General features: G+C 50.2%; 1 protein-coding gene across 1 annotated transcript in view; it reads right to left on the bottom strand.

Moving 5' to 3' along the window:
• EEA1 (early endosome antigen 1) overlaps window positions 1-20,042 on the bottom strand; it is a 641,400-nt gene that overhangs the window by 369,616 nt on the left and 251,742 nt on the right. Inside the window, exons 15-16 of the mRNA XM_086919279.1 lie at window positions 4,854-5,054; window positions 3,985-4,098 (exon numbers count right to left, since the gene is read on the bottom strand). Coding sequence (XP_086775405.1) covers window positions 3,985-4,098; window positions 4,854-5,054 — 315 coding nt within the window. The remainder of the gene's footprint in view (window positions 1-3,984; window positions 4,099-4,853; window positions 5,055-20,042) is intronic.

Here is a 20,042-nt window from a genome sequence, read left to right as displayed (position 1 = left end):
TTGTGGGTCGAGAACAGACAAGCCCTGAGCCAGAGTGAGCATCTTGAACTTCTCCTTCCAGAGGAAGTGATTGGCGTTTTAAAGGTCTAAGATGTGACATAGACCCTTGTCCTTCTTTGGAACCAAGAAGTAGTGGGAGTAACAACCATGACCTACATCTGGCGTCGGAATGTGCTCGATGTCCCCCTTGGCCAAGAGGGCCGCCACTTCCTGCTGGAGAAGTGCCACATGATCCCCCGACATGCGGTGGAACTGCGGTGGCATGGCTGGGGGGGTAGACTCCAAGGGTAGCCCCTTCGAGCAATCTCCAGAATCCACCTGTCTGATGTAATGGTGCGCCTGTGGGGGAGAGGATGACGAATCCTGCCCCCCTCTGGCGTCTGGTGGGCCTGAAACACCGGACTAGGAAGGTGTGGAGGCACTGGCAGCGGGGCGTTGGTGGAGTGACCCGCATCTGCAAGCCCCACGTCCACGGCTACGCTTGGACTGTTGCTGCGCAGGCTTGTTCTGAAATGAACGTGTTTGCACGCCTCTTCAGGAGCTTCGAAAGGATGAATGTTAGAAGTGGAAGGAGTACGTGCGCCCGAAAGGCCTTAGTACTTGCCCGTGGCCTGAGTCTCCTGAAAATGCTCCAATGTGGAATCCGCCTTATCATCAAAGAGGGGGGTGCCATCGGAGGGCATGTCCATCAAAGTATTCTGGACATCTGCACAGAAGCCAGTCGTCCTAAACAGGCATGACGACGTAACGCCACCGTTGAGGAAATAGCCCTACCCAGTGAATCAGCGGTATCAAGGCCACAACTTATAGTGAACTTAGCCGCATCTCTCCCCTCCAGAAGAGCTCTGGAGTGAACTGTCCGGGCCACCTCCAGACACTGAGGTAGCACAAGCTCAACCGCATTCCCATACAGAATGGTAATGGCGGCCCAAGAGACATGCAGTGTTCACAGACCGCAGTCCAGAACTTGGGGAAGAATATATCTTCTTGCCAAACCTGCTGCAATTTCTTGGATTCTTTGTCTGGTGGAGCAGAAGGAAACACACTTCGGGACGTGGAGCCCTGAACAACCAAACTCTCAGGTGTAGGGTGCTGGGTGAGGAAGGCAGGGTCGCCCGAAGCCAGGCGATGGTGTCAGCCCACACCCTTACTCCAAGGAGCCCCTGTGTTGGGCCAGGACCAAGTGCCCAGAAGTACATCAGTAAGTGCCTCATTAAATGGCAACAGCGGTTCTGTAGAACAACAAGCTGGCCAAAGCACTTCAGTCAGTAGGTTGGTCCTGACAGCCACTGCTGGAGCTCCAGGCCAAGGACCTTTGCCACCCTACGTAGCAATGTGGAAAAGGAACCACTCTCTGCCATAGTAGCTGATGGGGATGGGGAACCAGGTGGCGGAGTGTAATCTGGACCACCGGCCTCCGCCTCCTCATCCCAGTCGGGAAGGACTCGCACTGTGCTGCAAGAGGGTCTTCAAACCCTTCCCAGTCCTCCCCTTCCTCCACAAAAGGATGAGGACCTGGGTGAAGAAAAGGGTAAAAGTCCCCCATTGGCGTCGGGAGACATCCCTCCTGCACCGGTTCGGCGTCGGAAAAGAAGAAGTCAATGCCGGCGTTGGTCGCCGGAGCCGTCTGCATCGGAGACGTCTGTGTCAGTGAGGGCCATATCATCAATCAATCAAATACACTTATAAAGCACGCTACATACCCGTAGGGTCTCAAGGCGCTGGGGGGGGGGTGCCGCTACTGCTCGAACAGCCAGGTCTTCAGCTTCTTCCTGAAGGAGAGGTGGTCTTGGGTCAGGCGCAGGTCGGACGGGAGGGAGTTCCAGGTCTTGGCGGCCAGGTAGGAGAAGGACCTTCCTCCTGTAGTCGCTCTTCGGATGCGGGGGACGGCGGCGAGGGCGTGGTTGGCTGATCGGAGGTGGCGTTTGGGAGCGTAGAAGTTGACTCGGCTGTTGAGGTAGCTCGGGCCTTGGTCGTGTAGGGCTTTGTGTGCGTGGGTGAGGAGGCGGAAGGTGATTCTTTTGTTGACGGGGACCCATATAGGGTCCACTGGAAAGAAGGGGGAGCCCCAGCCAGAGCCATGGAGGCCTCTGGGCGTCGACGACGTCGGGGCCATCGACGAACGCAGAACAGTGGGGCCCGAAGGCGATCCGACGGGGCTGCACGAGCCGAAGATACCTGCCATTGCAGACACAAACTCTTGCAATTCGGCCGGAGTCGCAGATGGACCCGGGAAAGGTGGGTAGGCAAATGGTAACTGTTCAGGCTCAGTCGGAGCCCGAGGGGGGGGTGCCACCTGCCCCCACAGTCGTGTCCCGCAACTGGCGAGGGGAGGACAAAGAGTGGCGAGGCTTCTTTGACTTTTTGTGCTTTGCCTTACCTGACTCAGAGTGCGAAGACTTCAAATGATGGTGCTTGCTCTGCGACCAGGCCCTCGAGCTCCCACGGGACCAGGAACGACGTGGGGCCGACCCCCGGGCTTCCAGCCACTTTCAGGACCAGTCCCGAAAAGTTTTCGGGGCCATGGCCCGGCAGTGGCGACATGACTTGGTGTCGTGGTCACACCCCAGGCAGAAGAGACACTCACGGTGCGGGTCCGTCAGCGATATCGTGCACAGACAGGCCTCGCAAAGCTTGAAAACGGGCTTCCCTATGCACCAGGAGTAACTTTACTTTCAATTTATATCAAACAAATACTTCAGTCAACAAGTGACGGGGTACCGCTCTCTCCGGATCTGCGCTTGCTGGCGTGGAAAAAGAAAGAACTGACGTCAGCGCGCGTGGGCGCGTCTAAGTAGCTCCAGTGACATAATCTTGGCAAGTATGACACCAACGACGCACGCGGAGCCGTACGACATCGCCTATCGATGTGCAGGGGTACTGCTGATGAAAGCTTTCCAGATCCAGTCTGATGCCTGGGGATTATTCGAAGGTAAGGAATCTATCAATAACGTATATCTTTTAGATATGCCTCACAGCAGTTCTAGCTGCCACTGGCAGTCTTGGGCAATTGGTGATATTCTGCTTCCCCGATAACATATGATGCATAACGTTACTTAACCAGCTCTGATATACCTAGATCTTGAGCAAAAACAAACACACTACACTCCACAGATTCAACACAATGTGACAACAGACAATATCACGAAGAAGAAAAGAAAACTGGACTGTGCATGTCAATTTTGTCCAATCTCCCTAAATGCCCCCTTTAATTCATAACGCTATCCTCTAAACTTTAAAATGGCCACTGTAACAGTTCTCATAGGAGGGAAACATGCATATTTGGTGGGGGAAGAGTTGTATATAAAGACCTTATATTTTGGGATAGGGACTGCATGCACTTATTTTTGGTCTGGAAAGTTCACATTTTGGATCACCCTTGTTCTAGCATACCCATATGTCTCTACAGGTCACCTCATTGTAAGTTAACCTCATTGTCAATTAGGAATATAAAAATAACCAGGGTTTACTTTGAGCCAGTGGGGCTACTAGCACTCATTTTGGAAGACCATGACTTATTTTCCTCATCTGACACTGACCCTTAACAAGAGTGAGAAAATACAAAAGGAGAAAAAGAAAGATGGTTAAAAAGTGACATTGGGAGATAACAGGGATAAAAACGAACCTGGTAGAGTGAGTTAAAGAGTATGGAGTGTCTCTTGGTGGATAAAAGAGACATGAAGTGGAAAGTAGACTAGGCAGCTTTGGTATTTAGCACCCGGATGTGTAGTGCAAGCCACAGACTTCTAAGTAAAACTTTGGACTCTGGCACAATTCTTTCACGAGTTAAGCCTATAAATACCTTAGACAATGATTTAGAAAGTCTTTCCAAAAAGTGGTGTTTCATGTCATATAAGAGAATAATGTTTGTGATTTAACTGCAACCTGCTTTTCTCTTAAGCAGTAGCAGGTATATGGATAAATGTCTATCAGCTTTTCAGAAGCAAACTACTGTAGAATGTCAGGTTGATTTTTTCACTTTACCTGCTGTTTATCCTGTAGTGCATTCTGTGCGGTGTCCAAATGATTCTGAAGATCTGCTCGCTGTGCGGCTTTCACAGCTTCAGCGGATAAGAGCAGCTCGGTCTTGGCTTTAAGCTGAAATTACCATAATAACAAAATGATTTTGTTAAAAACATCCTTAATGTCTACAAACTGTAATTGAACTGACTCACCCATAGCAAGACTGTTAAAGAACAAACACAACAACTACAAAAATAGGTAATATATTCAGTAACAGAAACACAGAAATAGAGGTTTGAGAGTTGACAGTAGGTCATGCTATGTGTGTTAGAGGTTGGTTTAAATACAGCTGAGGACCTGTCAGTATACTGTAAAAATATGTTCCTACTTTCTGTTCATCATTGCAGCACGTCCACAAAAAGGGAAATTGGCGGATTTATTTTTTACACTTTAATTTGACAGTAGGATGGGTACTGCTAATATGGTTCTACATTTTTCAGATGTTGTACGCTCAGCTTTCCACTCAACAAAAATATAATTACTTATCTTAGCCATACTACAGATTTACTTGTAGTGGCACCAAGTAGAAGATATTCAGCTCGTCTCATTAATATTTTAGCTTGGGATGACGGCCAACAACGGCTACAACTGGTTTGCCTATCAGCTTAGTCTTAAGTAAAAAACTCATCTGTGTACAGTGTGAGAGAAAGAAGATGAGCAAGAGTGTGTAAATCAACCGTGTGAATCAAAGTTTGAATTTGCCTACTCTGTACTTCACTAATTCCAAGAAAGAACAATTACACTGATACTGAAATGTAAGGTTGCATTAGATATTTTAAAAAAGGCGACCAATACTTATTATTACCTGTTACACAGGCATGGAAGCTTACCTGTGTATCTAGATGGGCCATTTTATCTCTGCTTTCAGTTATTTGGCCTTTTAGTTCACTAACACTGGCTTCCAGAGAATGGACCTGGTCTTGAGAAGCTGTAAGCAATGCCTTTTGCTCTTGCAGTTTATCATGTAAATTCTCTTGGATCTGTTTGTGACTCTCAGATTGGTTTGTTAGTTTTTCGGTTAACTGGGTTACCTGCAAATTAGAAAGATCGCGCACCTGAGTGAAAATGCAAGCGCCTGCTCTGTGCTGGTAATTGAAGACATCAACAGCCAGTTCAAAGATAGTTGGTAAACACACATACACATACACACATATATATATTGATATTATTATTATACATAATCATGACCTGAAAACTCGGGTCAAGGCCTTTATTTTTACACTGAATATCGTATGAAGAATGCGCAAATGTTGCAAACAAGCATTACATGTTGTTGTGACTTCTCTGTAGAGATCTATGAAAGAGTTCAAGAAATAGCTTACTGCACGTCAGACTCTCACAATAATATTACAACCTTTTTAAAAGACTCCCACCGCCCCCAATACCACACCCATTTATGTAAGTGGGCCCTTTTAGCAGGCCCATTCAGGGATGTGTGCCCCTCTGTGCTCAAAACTACATACCCACACAAGGTCCCAAAGAAGGTTATGGGAGAACCTAGGGAAGGACATAAACTACAGAACACTTAAGTGTATCACAACTTTAAACATTGAGTTTGCGTTTACACTTCCAAAACCTTCAACAGTCTGAAAATAATTTGGCAAATATAAATGTGATCAGGAGCATCTAGTATAGCAGCAGTCGGACTAATTTGTCGTATTGCAGAACTGCTGGACCCATTCTACAAGAACAATTTCAGCCCAACTAACCATACTTTCCTCTCCTTCAAGGTTTGCACACTGCAGTCGATTAAAGAAGTGACAAAGTTACCTACGTTTAGTAAAACTTTCTGGTGGACACTAATTGCAGATTGCTCACTTTTTGGCTTACCCAGGTGTCAAATTGTATCCATAAACATTTCATCAGCTACTGCTCCTACAGGCTAAGTGGTACCACCAGACACAGCACTGGCCTCGCCCTGCCCCAGACGAGGCTGCGGAGCTGTACATGGACACCAACCCTGTGCACTGTTACAACAAAGCATTATGGCACCATTAAAAGTGCTGCTTCAGTAACAGATAGAGAAATGTGACTTTGTAGCTAGAGTGCTGCACTGCGAAAGAGGATGGTGCAGCCATATTTGCGTTGCCTCCTTTCTAACAAGCATTTGGAATGCAATAGGTCTAGCAATTGCGAGAGTTTGAGCTTTTGACATTGTTAATGACAATGCTTTTTAGTTATGTGTTGGTTTTTAAAACATAAATAAAAGGCATTATCATTTACCATGCCAATAGCTCAAACTCTCGCAAATGCGAGACTTATTGCATTGCAAATGCTTGTTTCTTGGTGTGCCATGGGTAAACATGACTTGGCATGACAGTTCATTTTTATTATTATTATTACATTTGTAGAGCGCTAATCTCCTAAAGGTCTCCAAGCGCTGTGTCATAGAGCGGCTGTCCGAGTTCCGTTGTGCCCCTGAAGCCTGACTATGAACCTAATGGACCTAATAAAATGCCTCTAAGAACAGCATGGTCTTAAGCCTTTTCCTAAATGGAAACAGTATCTTCCTTGCGCATGTCATCTGTTAGCTTATTCCAAATCTGGGAGGACACAGACTGAAAAGGCTCTGCCACCAAAAGTCGCCATGCTGACACGGGGGCAAGCAAGGAGACTAGCCTGTGATGAACGAAGCGGACGGGCCGGAGCATAAGGCTTCAAATGGTCGTTGATGTATTTAGGGGCTGCACCAAACAGGGATTTGTGTGCAATACACAAACCATCAAAGGTAATCCTTTGTTTAATAGGCAGCCAATGCAGTTGACGCAGCAAGGGAGTAGCATGTGCTCTACGGGGCAGTTTGAATATCAGCCTGGCAGCGTCATTCATCACCACCTGGAGCTTCCTCAGAAGAGTGCCAGGCAAACCAATGTAGACTGCATTGCCATAATCCAACTGAGATAGTATTAGAGCAGTCACAACCGACTGCATAGTGGTGAAGGATAGCAAAATAGATCGTTTCCAGAGCTGGCGCATCAACCTGATGCAGCTTTCCACAACAGCTGACACCTGGGTCTTCATAGTCAAGCCAGAGTCCAATTTAATGCCCAAGCTTTTCACCACTGGCGGAGTAGTGCCAAGCTCTTGGGGCCAGAAAAGGCTGGACCAAGGAGAGGAGGCTGGGGAGAGTACCAAAACTTCTGTCTTATCAGGGTTCACCTTTAAGGAATTGGAAGTCATCCAATGGTGAACCGAAGGATATTCTGGATATTCCTCTGAGTCACCGGAGTTGTCAACATGGACGATTAACTGAGTATCGTCGGCGTAGTTAAACACCTGGCAGTCTGCCTTTGCCAGGCCTCAATCAGGGGTTGGAGATAAATGTTAAAGAGCAGAGGTGACAGTGCCAAGCCCTGCGGGACCCCCCCTACTCTGTTTAGACAAAAAATCTCCTAATTGGACCTTCTGCCGACGATCCTCCAAAAAAAGAGGTAAACCACTGAAGGGCCTTCCCGGTGACTCCCAGCCGCCGCAGGCGAGCTAATAGCTGCCCGTGGTTCTCTGTATCAAAGGCGGCTGGGAGATCAAGTATGATTAAGGCTGAGTTGGTCTTCTTGTCAGATGCCAGTCGAAGATCATCCAAAACTGAAAGCATAACTAACTCTGTGCTATTGTGTGCCCTGAACCCAGCTTGCCGATAGTGCAGCAAGTTATGTTGTTCAGTGTATAGTGCGAGGGCTCTAAGGACATGCTGTTCAAGTACCTTAGCCAGAAACGGTAGTTGGGAAATGGGGCGATAGTTTTACAGATTCCTAGTATCTGCCCCCGCTTTTTCAGCAGTGGGAGAACTAGCGCTTCCTTGAATTTCTGGGGCACTGTTCCAGAGGTCAGAGATGAATTCAGGATGGACATCACTTCAGCCTCGACCAGGGGAATGATCATCTTGAACACCTTAGAAGGACACAGGTCCTCAGGTGACACAGATTTCACTTTAGCCACTAAACGGGCCAGATCATGTGATTCAAGCACAGGAAGTTGAGATAGAGAGGAGCCCAAGCAGTCAGACTGCTCCTCTTCCGCCGAGTATAGACAAGGCGGGGATAGGCAAGGGGCAATGTGCGTATTCTTGATGGCCGTAACAATGTCTTCGACTTTGGTTAGGAAGAAGCACTGTATATTGTCACAATCAGTTTGTTTAAAGGTTGGTTTTTGCACTGTTGGCCTACTTCGCTCTCCAAGTACAGAGAAGGTCTCTTTTTGCATGTTACTTGCCTCACTGATCCTAGATTCATAATGGGCAGCCTTATTTCTAATAAGTGAGGCTTTATAATGAGCCAATTTGGCTTTGAAGCTCTCCTTGGCTTCTAGGTTAGAAGTTTTCCGCCATAGACGCTCGGCTTGGCGAGAACTTGCTTCTCCCCTCTCAGCCCCAGTGTATACCATGAGGCCCCAGACGAGCCATGCATGATCATGACCCTCCGGAGGCGGGTAGCTTCATCGATCGCTATCCTAAGACGATGTAAAAAAGCTTCAACCTCTGAATCTAGGTCCTCGAACACAGGACTAGGAGTGGATGTCCTACTCAAGGCGTCCATCAAATTGGTAGCCTCTAATTTACGCCAATTCCGAAGTGTCTTCCACCCCTCTGCCACCTGTTTGATGCGACTGTCGATCGGAAGGAGGAGACTGATCAATGAATGATTGGGCCAGCTACACGGCGTACAGTTGGCCTGGAGGTTAGACGTGGAAGTAGTCCAAATGAAATCCAGGGTATGACCCTTCTCATGAGTAGCGGACTCCACGATTTAGCATAACCCTAATGTGGTCATGGCCTCGTCAAACATAGCGGCCGCACCTTCTCTAGGGGTCAGCTCCCAGGGGTAATTGAAGTCGCCAAGAACCAGGATATGTTGATATCGCAAGCGAAGAGCGCTCATGACTTCAAAGAGCAGATCGTTAAATAGGGGGGAGGGACGGGGGGACGATAGACCTCTAACACTATCAGGCATGAGGCAGTGAGACCAAGTTTAATCCCCAGGACCTCTGCCCTATCTAGACTTTCCTCCACTATTCTCTCAGAAATCAATGTCGTGCGGCAAAAAAGCGCGACCCCTCCACCTCTTTTATTGCCTGGGCGATTTTTAGGTTGCCTGCATGCGCTGGGTGGGCTTTTCCTTCTGTGTAGTGTGGGTTAACATGAAATAGCATGACAGTTCATTTTTAGGTTGTCTGAATGCTCTGGATTTGCTTTTCCTTCTGTGCTGTGGGTAAACATGACAGATTATTTTTAGGTTGACTGCATACTCCAGGTAAATGTGTGGCCCATATGATTGCTTTCTATTTGGGAGTAGTGAAAGGAACCAACAGAATGTCAATTCAATTAGTTTTACTTCAAATTGAAAAACTATTAAATAACTTAAAAACCACTGGCATCCCCAAGTCCACCTGTCCAGTCCTCTTGAGACTGACACTCTCGGGTCAGAGGGTCCTCAGACCCCTCTCGATACTTCTCGTCACCCATCCCCTGATAGTCAGGGTCGTCAAACGATGAGGCCGGTTCATAGAAGCTAAACTCCCCAAGCGGCATCGAAAGCGCCGCCCAGCGGCGCCGTTCCGACGCCGGAACCGGAGCGAGGGAGGCATCGGGGAAGGCGCCGCCCGAGGTGACACCTGACGGACCGACGCTGGTGGGGTTGTAAGGTCCACCGGCGACGACCCGGATCCCGAAGCAGATCCAGTGGGGTCCTGCGGCGCCGGGCCCGAAGGCGCCAGCAGCGTCGGGACCGTGGGGCCCTGCCGCACCGAGCCCGAAGGCGCCGGCGGTGTCTGGACCGTGGAGCCCTGCGGTGGCGGGCCCGAAGGCGCCAGCGGCGTTGGGGCCGAAGCACTCTACTGCGCCGGGGGCGAAGCCCCCGACCCGCTAGGTGCCCGCTGGGCCCGAAGGCGCTGCGGAGCCCGTCGGAGGAGAGAGGGACCTCATGGCCATGAGGAAGCGCTCGATCTCCTCCGGCATCGCGTCTCGCCCAGGGACCGGAGGGTGTGGAGCTGGACGCGGCGCCCGAGACTCCGATGGAGCCACGGCTGGGGGGAGGAGTCAGAAGAGCGATGACGCCTCTTCGACTTCTTGTGTTTCTTACCGGACGACGACCCGGAGGAGTGGTGCCAACTCTCGGAGCTGTGGTGGCTCCGACCCCGCGACCTGTCCCTCAAACTCCCGTGGGACCGGGACCTCTCGCGGCGCGGGGCCGACTGCCGGAGTTCGAGTCGCCTGCGGGACCGCTCCCGCCTGGCTTTCGAAGACAGGGCCCGGCAGTCGGGGCAGGCCTTGTCGTCGTGGTCGACGCCGAGACAGAGTAGACACCGACGGTGAGGATCCGTGACCAACATTGTGCGGTCGCAATCCTCGCAGTGCTTAAATGCATCCCTATGGCACCGATCGGAGTTGTTCGACTTCGAAAAGATGATCAAAATGATCCAAAAAGTTAGTAAAAAAGTGACTAGAAGTAGTGCTTTTTCGAGATCTGCGCTTGCTGGCGCGGAAAAAAGAAGAACTGACGTCAGCACGCAGAGGCGGCGTCTAAGTACTTCGACGACGTCATCAGGCGCCCACAACGCCGACGCCGGAGCCGCAGACGACGCCTACCGACGCGCAAGGGTACTGCTACACAAAAATTTCCAGATCCAGTCTGACGCCTGGGGATATTCTAAGGTAAGGAATCTATCACTAACGTGTCTCTTTCAGATTTTAATTTATAGCAACTGTATCTCTATCGCCTGGACAAAAAACTATTTATTTATAAAGAACTTAAACATGACTCAGGATAATTTCTACTATTTTTGTTTATCAGAATTAATTCATTCATAGAGATTCACAAATGTAGCAGTTGGAGGCTGTCGACATACAATGAATATTTACATATAAAAGTGATCATGTGACATCAGTGCTCAGTGCTCAAGGACAGTACAATATATACAAAGTGGTAGAGGGTTTATATGCATGTGAGGGATGGGCCAGACAATCATGCAACACCTATGACTCTTAACACTAGTAATATTCTCTTGCTATGTGTAGAGCCTTGGTCAGTCTGGGCCTTGCTTGATCATCGACGTTTCAACCCGTAATGTGCCCCAATAGGAAGTCAGGTAGGGTCTTCATCAGGACTGAGTGGGACATGGGAGGGGTAATGACAGCTTAAAAATGAAAACCAGCGCGTTTTTAGATTAGTTTTTAACTAGTACGGTTGCATGAGAGGCTTGAGAGATACAGAATGAGTGGAGGGGCGGATTACTCACCCTGGACAAGCTGGACACAGTCCTGGCTGCGGTGGAGGACCACTGACTGTAGACTCAGAGTGGATCCAATCGTCGGTTTTTCTATGGAGAAGGAGGTTGTGGTGGTGTTTAGACATCCCTGAGCTCCTCCCTCTCAGTGAGGGGGTTGTAGCCTGCACCATGACTAGACTTCATGGTGCAAGAGCGTCCCCAACGATGAAGCATGCCACCATTGGAGGGTGAGGGAAACAGTCCTTTAAAGGGACGCCTCTTTAGGTCATGCTGGTGTCCTTTGAAGCTTTACCTCCATCTAGACCAAAGGGTTCTTGTCTTTTCAATTAATTGAGTAAGGAGAGTATACCCTTGCTGGTCTCTACACCTCCTCTATCCCCCTATTTTGTGTTTCTCTCTAGGGTGATTGGCCCCAATAAAGAACACGTGGCTAAAGGGATCTGTGCGTTCCCAAAACACCATAATTTCAAATGCCACATGAAGTTAGGAACACTAGGCCAATTAAGATACAGCACGCAGTTATCACACCCTCCCCATGCCAGACATCTGGACACATTACCCACTGGCCGAGGCCCACCAGGATTCATCATCCAATACCCTAATTTATGGCTCCAAAAACAGAGGTACATGTTCCTTACCAAAAAAGGATGGGCAGAAACATTTTAATACCTTCAATCAACTGTATAAAAGAGTCTTAGACAGATTGTAAATTGAGACAGTCCTCAGTCCCTGTGACCCCAGATGCATAGCTTAACCACATCGCTGCTGTGCATTTTCCCCTCCTGTGCTGAAAAAATTGAAAATGCCTGAGTTCATGACGAGCTCAGCTCGTCATAAGCACAGCTACACTGTGCCTCATGACGAGCTGAGCTCGTCATGAGCATCGATGGGGTTAAACAAACAAACTGTTTCTGCTTTGCCAGATGCCTCTTGTCTGTATATGGAAGGTATTTCTTGTTCAACAGACATTTTGGCAAGCCATCATTGAAGCGGATTGATACCACGAACCAGACTGCAGCCAAAGGAAGGGGAACCTGCCCCGGACGGATTCTTATTTGCGGAACAAGACAGATGAGCTGACAGAGAAATTGATTGGAAGTTCTGCCAAATCTGTGGGGCAGACGTCCGTCCTGAAGCGGCTGTTACAGAGGGTAAGAGACTAGATCAGAATCTTAGTAAACATGTGGCATATTGCAAACTAGGGAGAAGCGCCCTGCACTGACAGAATCTGGCTTATTACTTATTTTATCACCTAGCTGAGTAGTAGCGATGCAGCCTCGGAGGCAATCCCGCGGCTGCCTCCTTTTTCGATAGTCAGCACACTAGGAAAAGTGAATATTTATTGATTTTATTCTCTGAGTCAACACCTGAATCTTATTTTTAATCTAAAAAGGTTTCTCAGCGCCACCGGTTTTCCAACGCCGTTGGTACCTGGAAGAATTCAGAGGTGTCGGTCGCTGGGACTGCCGAGCGTAACACAGATAGTCCGCTTTTTTTAGCTGGGTGTGGCACAGTTGGTGTTCTTGGACTGCTGGGACTGACACAGATGGCACGCATAGCCACCTGGGTGTGATACAGGGTGCGATTAGGCCGTTTAGGGAAAAGATTTGGAGCGAGGAGATTAGGTGTAAGTTGTGTTTGGCCTTGAGGGTTATTCCTTTTTTCCCCCACAAGCTATAGTTACGGTCTTTGTCCAGGATCCTATAATGACAGACTATCAGGCTCATTTAGTCCTGTGCACTTTGCAGCGCTTCACCCTGGTCACAGGATAACATGTGCTAGGAGCTGGCTGCGGAATTATTTGACAAAGTAATTTTTTTCTCTGTCTGTTTTTTAGGTGTTGGTCACTTGGACCGCTGGGTGTGATACAGATGGTACACTCAGCCACTGGGTGTAATACAGGGTGCGATTGTTGATGGGAGGAATAGGTGTAATGTTGTGGTGCTGTTAAATTACTGCAAATTGTGTTTTGTCCAGAGTATTGTATTTTGGTCGCCGACTCCATGTTTCATTTGGAGATGTTGCTATTTTACGCGTCAAAAAGTATTTCACTAAGGGGCGACACATATGTGTCACCCTGTGAATGGAGCATCCGAAATTATATTAATGACTTTATAGTACCTAGCTGCACCAACATTGGCTGAGTGCTAGCGTATCATCAAACTTAATCCGATGACTCCCTAGCACCTAGCTGTAAAAGTACAGACTTAGTGCTAGCGTATCATCTAGCATCAATGCCCCGTAATACACCAAATGACTTCATGGTAGACACAACCCAGATACGTAGGGCAGACCTGAGAGTAGTCTCAATAACTGGCTGCTTCTACTCTGGCTTATGAGACGTCATAGAAACTTGCTGCATATAGATATATTATAATTGAGCTAAAAACATACATCGCTCGAATCTTGCACATTGCCCTCAGTTATTGCATATCACCGCCTATAAGTGACAAAATACCGCGCACACTAAGCAGGTAAAACAGCGGTAACTACGCTGTCTAATACGCCATCAATGTTTGTTTGTAAACAAACGAGATGTCAGGTGACATCTCTTCAACCAACCAACAAGCAGGAGATTGACCGCCCAATCAGGAACGCTGTACTATAAATATACCAAAACTAGCGTCCACTTGATATTTTCATTCTCAACAGACCCCAGGAAACGCTGACGGAGTAGGAGCAGGGAGGCCGAATTCAAATTCCCAGGTAAGCAGAGCGCGACCGACCCTGTCACTAGTTTACCCGTCCCGCGCTGAACAGAGTGCGTTTAGCATTCTGGTTGTTCTGCGCTTAACCAATCATCGGCTTTTGTAATTCTCAATCTACCAGACCGGCTGGTGGGTCCCTAAATGTATTGGGCAAATCCTTAGCGAGTTAACTTTATTTTAAAAACCTTGTAAATCAATAATATACGCTGTAGGACTTATATTTGCATCTTCACTCTCATGGTTTGACAAACTGAAAAACTATGAGACTCATTATGGACACAATAAGTACTGAGACGCGCTATGGTACATTAGAACTTTATGCCATTAAAATTTTTTTTAAAAACGAAAAGGATCTCCTTAACAATGGTTGATCAATGGATGTAATGGTTATATTAATGGGTGTAATTGCACCGCTATGCCTTAAACATAAAATAGAACTAACAATAGGTTTGCCATTAATAAACCCGCTATTAATACCTGCAACATGAGGATGCACATCAAACTAACAGAGGTAGAGATCAGATACCCTACGTTAGAACTATAAATGACAATGACTAAATGAATAGCGATTTCAACAAAAGTTCCATCCTTTATATTATCAGCGGTAGGAGAATCCCCGCCATGATATGAACGCCAAGGGGGGCGTGGCCAAGGACCGAACATGGCTAACGTGATCTAGCGAGGCTCCGTCCGTGACCACCAACACTAGCTAATTATCCTTCATTCCCCCACCTCCCCGACTGCCACGATACAACCCCCGGTCCCGGGAGGCGGTGCGGACCCCCGACGCCGATTGGCGATTGAGGATGACTGCAGACGACTGAATACGGGCCGTGGTGTGGAGGAGGCCTGGCCCTCGTGGTGCGGCAGCGGACTGGCGTGAGGAGGCGGCCGGAGCCGACCGGGTCCGCTGCGGATGAGACAAGGGCCGCTGACGGACGGTGAGCCGGTACACACCAGCGGTCGGCCTGCGGGAGTGGTACGGATCGGTGACCTGCCGCACCCTTTGAACGCCTAGAACCAGTAAGGACACTGCCTGGGGGGCCCGCCCGGCGAGGAGGCGACGCTGACCGCGTGTGATCCAGGTATGAGCGCGCCTGCCCCCGCCAAGCTCTGCGGTCTCCCTGAGGACGCTGCCGAGGCTGTCCTGCCCCGAGTGCTGCTGTCAGGAGGGGCAGCGCGAGACACTGACAGAGGTGGGCTGGACGGTGCCCCCCCCCCAGTGTGTGGACTCTGCCTGCCGAGTGCACGGAGCAACAGTGGAATAACAGGCACCCCACCACGCTGCTGCAAGCTGCAGATAGCACTCGGCCTCTGAGTGGCCCCCCCACCCCCCCTTACACCGGCATAATAACGGCGAGACCTACCAGCCCATGAAAGAGTGGACCGCCATTCCTGGATTCTACACAGTACCTGCTGCACCCTGGGGGGGGGGGGGGGGGGGGGGGGGGGGCTGGTGAGACCTCCTGCACACGTTAGACACGGTGGGACAGCGGCGGGTGGCCTCTCCCTGGCAACTATACGTGGGGGACACCGGCGGAGTACCACTCGGCTGCGACTCGCTCTTCGCTGGCCCTGACCAGTAACATAGGGGACGCTCTGCAGCCACTACCCTGCGACACGCATTATGGGCAGGAACAGGACCAAGGCACAGGACCACGGTGCTGGAACCGACCTTCAGTCCACGGGCTCGGAGGACCCACTGGCATCCTCGAACGTGGAAATGATCCCCCCGACGGGCAAGACTTCCCAGGATGCGAAACTGGACCTTATACTAGCTGAAATCAAGGCGTCTAGGGAGGCGCTAGAATCCCGAATGGACAACATGGCGACGAGCCTCTCACTGCTCAAGGCCGACCATACGAAGCTGGCGGAGAAAGTCAAAGAGCACAAAATAGCACTAGACGACCTCATCCCACAACAAACTTCCCATTCTACGAAGCTCGAACAAATGGACAAGCAGATAAAACTGATATGGGACAAGTTGGATGATGCGGAAGGGCGGGCCCGCCGCAATAACGTGCGCATACTGGGTATTCCGGAGAAAAGCGAAGGGAAGGACCCTACCCAATTTGTGGAGGACTGGCTAAAGCAGATAGTGGACCCCCAAGACCTCACGCCACTATACAGTGTGGAGAGAGCGCACCGGATGCCGGCGAAACCGCCTAAATCAGGAGCGTCACCGCGCCCCCTAATTGCCCGCCTATTACACTACAAAGACCGAGACTCGGTCCTGAGGGCCGCGAGGGAGAAGGCCCCATTGCGCTTCGAGGACAAGACTATTTCGGTGTACCCAGATTTCACCCCAGCGGTGCAGAGTGCCCGCTCGACGTTCCTGGGAGTTAAGCGCATGTTGCGGGACAGAAATGTGAAGTACGCTCTGCTGTTCCCGGCACGACTCAAAGTGCTTTACAATAATAGGTCCTACTTTTTCGAGTCACCAGAGGAAGCGGCGGAGTGGATTGAGGTAACACTAACGCCCCCGAACACGCAGGACCCCTTGGAGGAGGATCGCGGAGAGGGATCATCGCGCCGGGGAGGTCGCAGCCGGAAGGGAGCCACCTAGGATCACGCGCACCGACACCCGGCCTCTGGGGGACCGTCTTTGGCCGGGACCGAAGGGATAGGGCAACTGACAACGGCCGCCCTAGCTGAGCACGACGCCCGGGACCCTGCCGCGTCAGCCAGCCGTTCCGCCACTCACACGGAGGTGTCGGGATCTGCTGATAGCCTGCAACTGTTCCCCAAGATCACGGCACAAGAAGCGCATGACCTGTGACTGTGGCTGGGCAGAACGTCGGATGGTAACGTATGAACTATCTGCAAGGCGGTCGGGGGGGAGGGCCTTCTTTGCTTTTGGTGTGATGGAGTGCTACCAACAGACTCTGGACTGCTGTAAGAGGCCCCAGGCCCCCACCATATAGACATGTTTAACTGTAAGGCATGCCCACGTTGGGCTATATTGTTTGGATCCTGAAGGGTTTTGTTCGGGGACCTGGGAGTTACGGGGTTGTTTTTTGTGAGGGCACGAGACTTCAGGCTGTTTACTTATACCTGCTCTATGGTGCGGAATCTACCGACTACACCTGCTGCCGCTAGGGATGGGGACCCTTAATGACTATAAATTGTGCACTTGGAATGTTCGTGGCATGGGGTCGGTCCACAAAAGACATAGAATCTTAGCCCAACTGAATCGCAGGAAGGTCAATATTGCCTGCCTTCAGGAAACCCATTTAACGACCTCGGAATGTGGGAAATTGCTTAAAAAGTGGAAGGGTCAATTGTTCGCCACCTCTTACTCAGCCTTCTCGAGAGGGGCAGCTGTGTGGCTGAGGAATTCAGTCCCCTTCAAACTGGTGGAACTGAGGGCGGATACGAATGGCAGATATGTATTTGTTCGAGGGTTGTTGGATGGTTCCCCTGTTGTGCTGGGAAGTGTATACGCACCGAACTCGAACCAATCAGCGTTCCTGGTGACGATTGGCGGAGTGCTGGCTGATTGGGCTGATTTCCCCTGGTTGCTGGGAGGGGATTTTAATGCTGTGCTGGATGTATCAATGGATAGATCGCACCCACCATTACAGGCCACGGAAAGTAGGAAACAGGCTGAGGCGCTGGCGCAGAGGGTTGGCAATTAACGGATGCATGGCGAGGCAAACACATATTAGACCGGGAATATACATTTTATTCGCCACCACACAAGTTGCACACCAGAATAGATCATGTGTTCTGCACCACGCCACTCTTAGGGTCGGTTTTAACGGCGGAACACATGGGGAAAACTTTCTCAAACCACAACCCGGTGGAAGTCGCTTTTCAGTGGGGTAGGATCCCAACTCCCATACCAACCTGGCGCCTTAACCCAGATCTATTAGAGGACACGACTTTCCGCGCATCACTAGAGATGGCCATTGTAACTTACTTTGACATAAACGGTGGGTCAGCGAGCGCCCGCCAGGTGGAGTGGGATGCTTTTAAGGTCACGATACGGGGTGAAGCGATGAGCACACGGGTGGGCATGAGGCACATTGTGATGGACAAACTCCGGGATGTGGAGGGACGTCTAGCACTACTGGAGAGTGAAGGTGCCGGCAAGAATGTGCCTTTCACGCCCCTACAGGAAGCACACATCCAACATGCTGAGCTGTTAGAGGAACTGCGTATCCTTGACTACCGTGAGTACACGAGTAGACAACATGCACAGGCAGATAAGGCGGGACCTTTATTAGCCCGGCTGGTAAAAGACGACCCGATACACTAGCCCATAATGGAGGTACTTGGCCAGGGGGGGGACCATGGCAACTCGCAGCTGAGTGTGAACGCGGCGTTTCAAGACTACTATGGGACGTTATACGGCCCACACGACCCTATGGCGGATGGGGCCCTCGGGGACTTCATGAGGGGGTTGGAAATACCGAAGCTAGAGGAGAGACAGAGGAAAGAATTGGCAAGGCCTATCACAATAGCAGAAATTCGACAGGCCATTCGCGCCCTCCCACGGAACAAGGCCCCGGGCACGGATGGCCTTCCAGTGGAATTCTATGGAGCCTTCATAGACCTACTGGCACCACGTCTACTAGAGGTATATAGGGAGGCGCTTAAGGCTCGGGGTCTTCCACAGTCCACTCTACAAGCCCTAATAGTATCACTGCTGAAACCAGATAGGGACAGCCTGTGTATAGCAAACTACAGACCGTTATCGTTACTAAACACGGATTACAAAATACTAAGTAAGCTACTAGCGACCAGACTGGCCCAATACATTCCATCACTCATACACCCAGACCAGTGTGGCTTTGTCCCGGGCAGGAGCACCGCTATGAACCTGCGGCGCCTCAGCCAAATCATGCTAGGTACACCGGGAGAGGCGGAGACGGAGGGCTGCGTATCACTAGACTTGAAGCAGGCCTTCGACTCCATCAAGTGGGACTACATGTTTGCGGTACTCGAATATTTTGGGTTGCCGATAGAGTACATTAGTTGGGTGAAACTACTTTACAAATATCCAACTGCACGGGTCCGAACTAACAGGTGCATATCAGCACAATTGGCAGTGGCTAAGGGTACCAGGCAGGGATGCCCATTATCCCCGCTATTGTTTATACTAGCGCTAGAGCCCCTGCTGTGCAAACTCCGAGAGTCCGCGCCACACAGAGGTATACGGAGGGGTGAAAAGACGCATGTGGTATCAGCGTACGCGGACGACATTATACTCTACTTCGGAGACCTGGGAGGGGACTTAGACCCTGTGCCTGAAATATTTAACACCTTCAGCACTATGTCGGGCCTTACGATTATTGAACCCAAGTCATATGGGTTTTTCTTCTCTGCAGCCAGGATGGAAACTCATCTTCCCTTTGCACCTTACTCATTCCAGGTGGCGGAGCACACCTTCTGTTACCTGGGGATACAAGTGTATAGAGATCCAAGGGACCTGCTAGAGGGCAACGTAGGAAGGGCAATTACGAAGCTGAGGGCACAGGTGCGATTCTGGAACACGCTCCCGTTAGCGGTGGCGGGCAGGGTGACTATTACCAAGATGGTGGTCCTGCCACGCCTGTTGTACTACTTTACCGGGCTGCCGCTGAAAATCCCAGCCGCGGTATTCAAAGCACTGGACACTCTGGTGACTGAATTGGTCTGGGGCACTGGGAGGCGACGTATCAGCCTAAAGAAGTTGCAGCTTCCCACGTCTGCGGGTGGTATGGGGGTCCCGGACCTCCGGGCATATGACTTCGCATGTCAACTGCAATGGCTCGCCTACTGGCTGGCAGGACGCAATCTGCACGTAATTGATATGACTGACTCAGAATGGAACAAAGGGAGGGTTCACGCCCTATTGTTCCCGAAGGCGGGGATCCCAAGGTCCACGCCCCCCCTTCTCGGCATAGCGATTGAACACTGGAGGCGGGCTGTAAAATACGCGTCTCCCACGTCGACTTACGCCCCTACGATACCACTACTAGGGTTGCCAGCCGGGCTGCGAACACTATCAAACCACATGCTTACAGATTGGCACGACTTAGGGGTGACACAGGTGGGTGACTTCTTTAATGATGGAAAGATGATGACATTTGAAGACTTTCG

The sequence above is a fragment of the Lissotriton vulgaris genome, chromosome 1_1 (genome assembly GCF_964263255.1).
Source record: "Lissotriton vulgaris chromosome 1_1, aLisVul1.2, whole genome shotgun sequence".
NCBI lineage: Eukaryota > Metazoa > Chordata > Amphibia > Caudata > Salamandridae > Lissotriton > Lissotriton vulgaris.
Note: the sequence above shows the minus strand (reverse complement) of the source record. Positions and strands in the feature narration are given on the sequence as shown.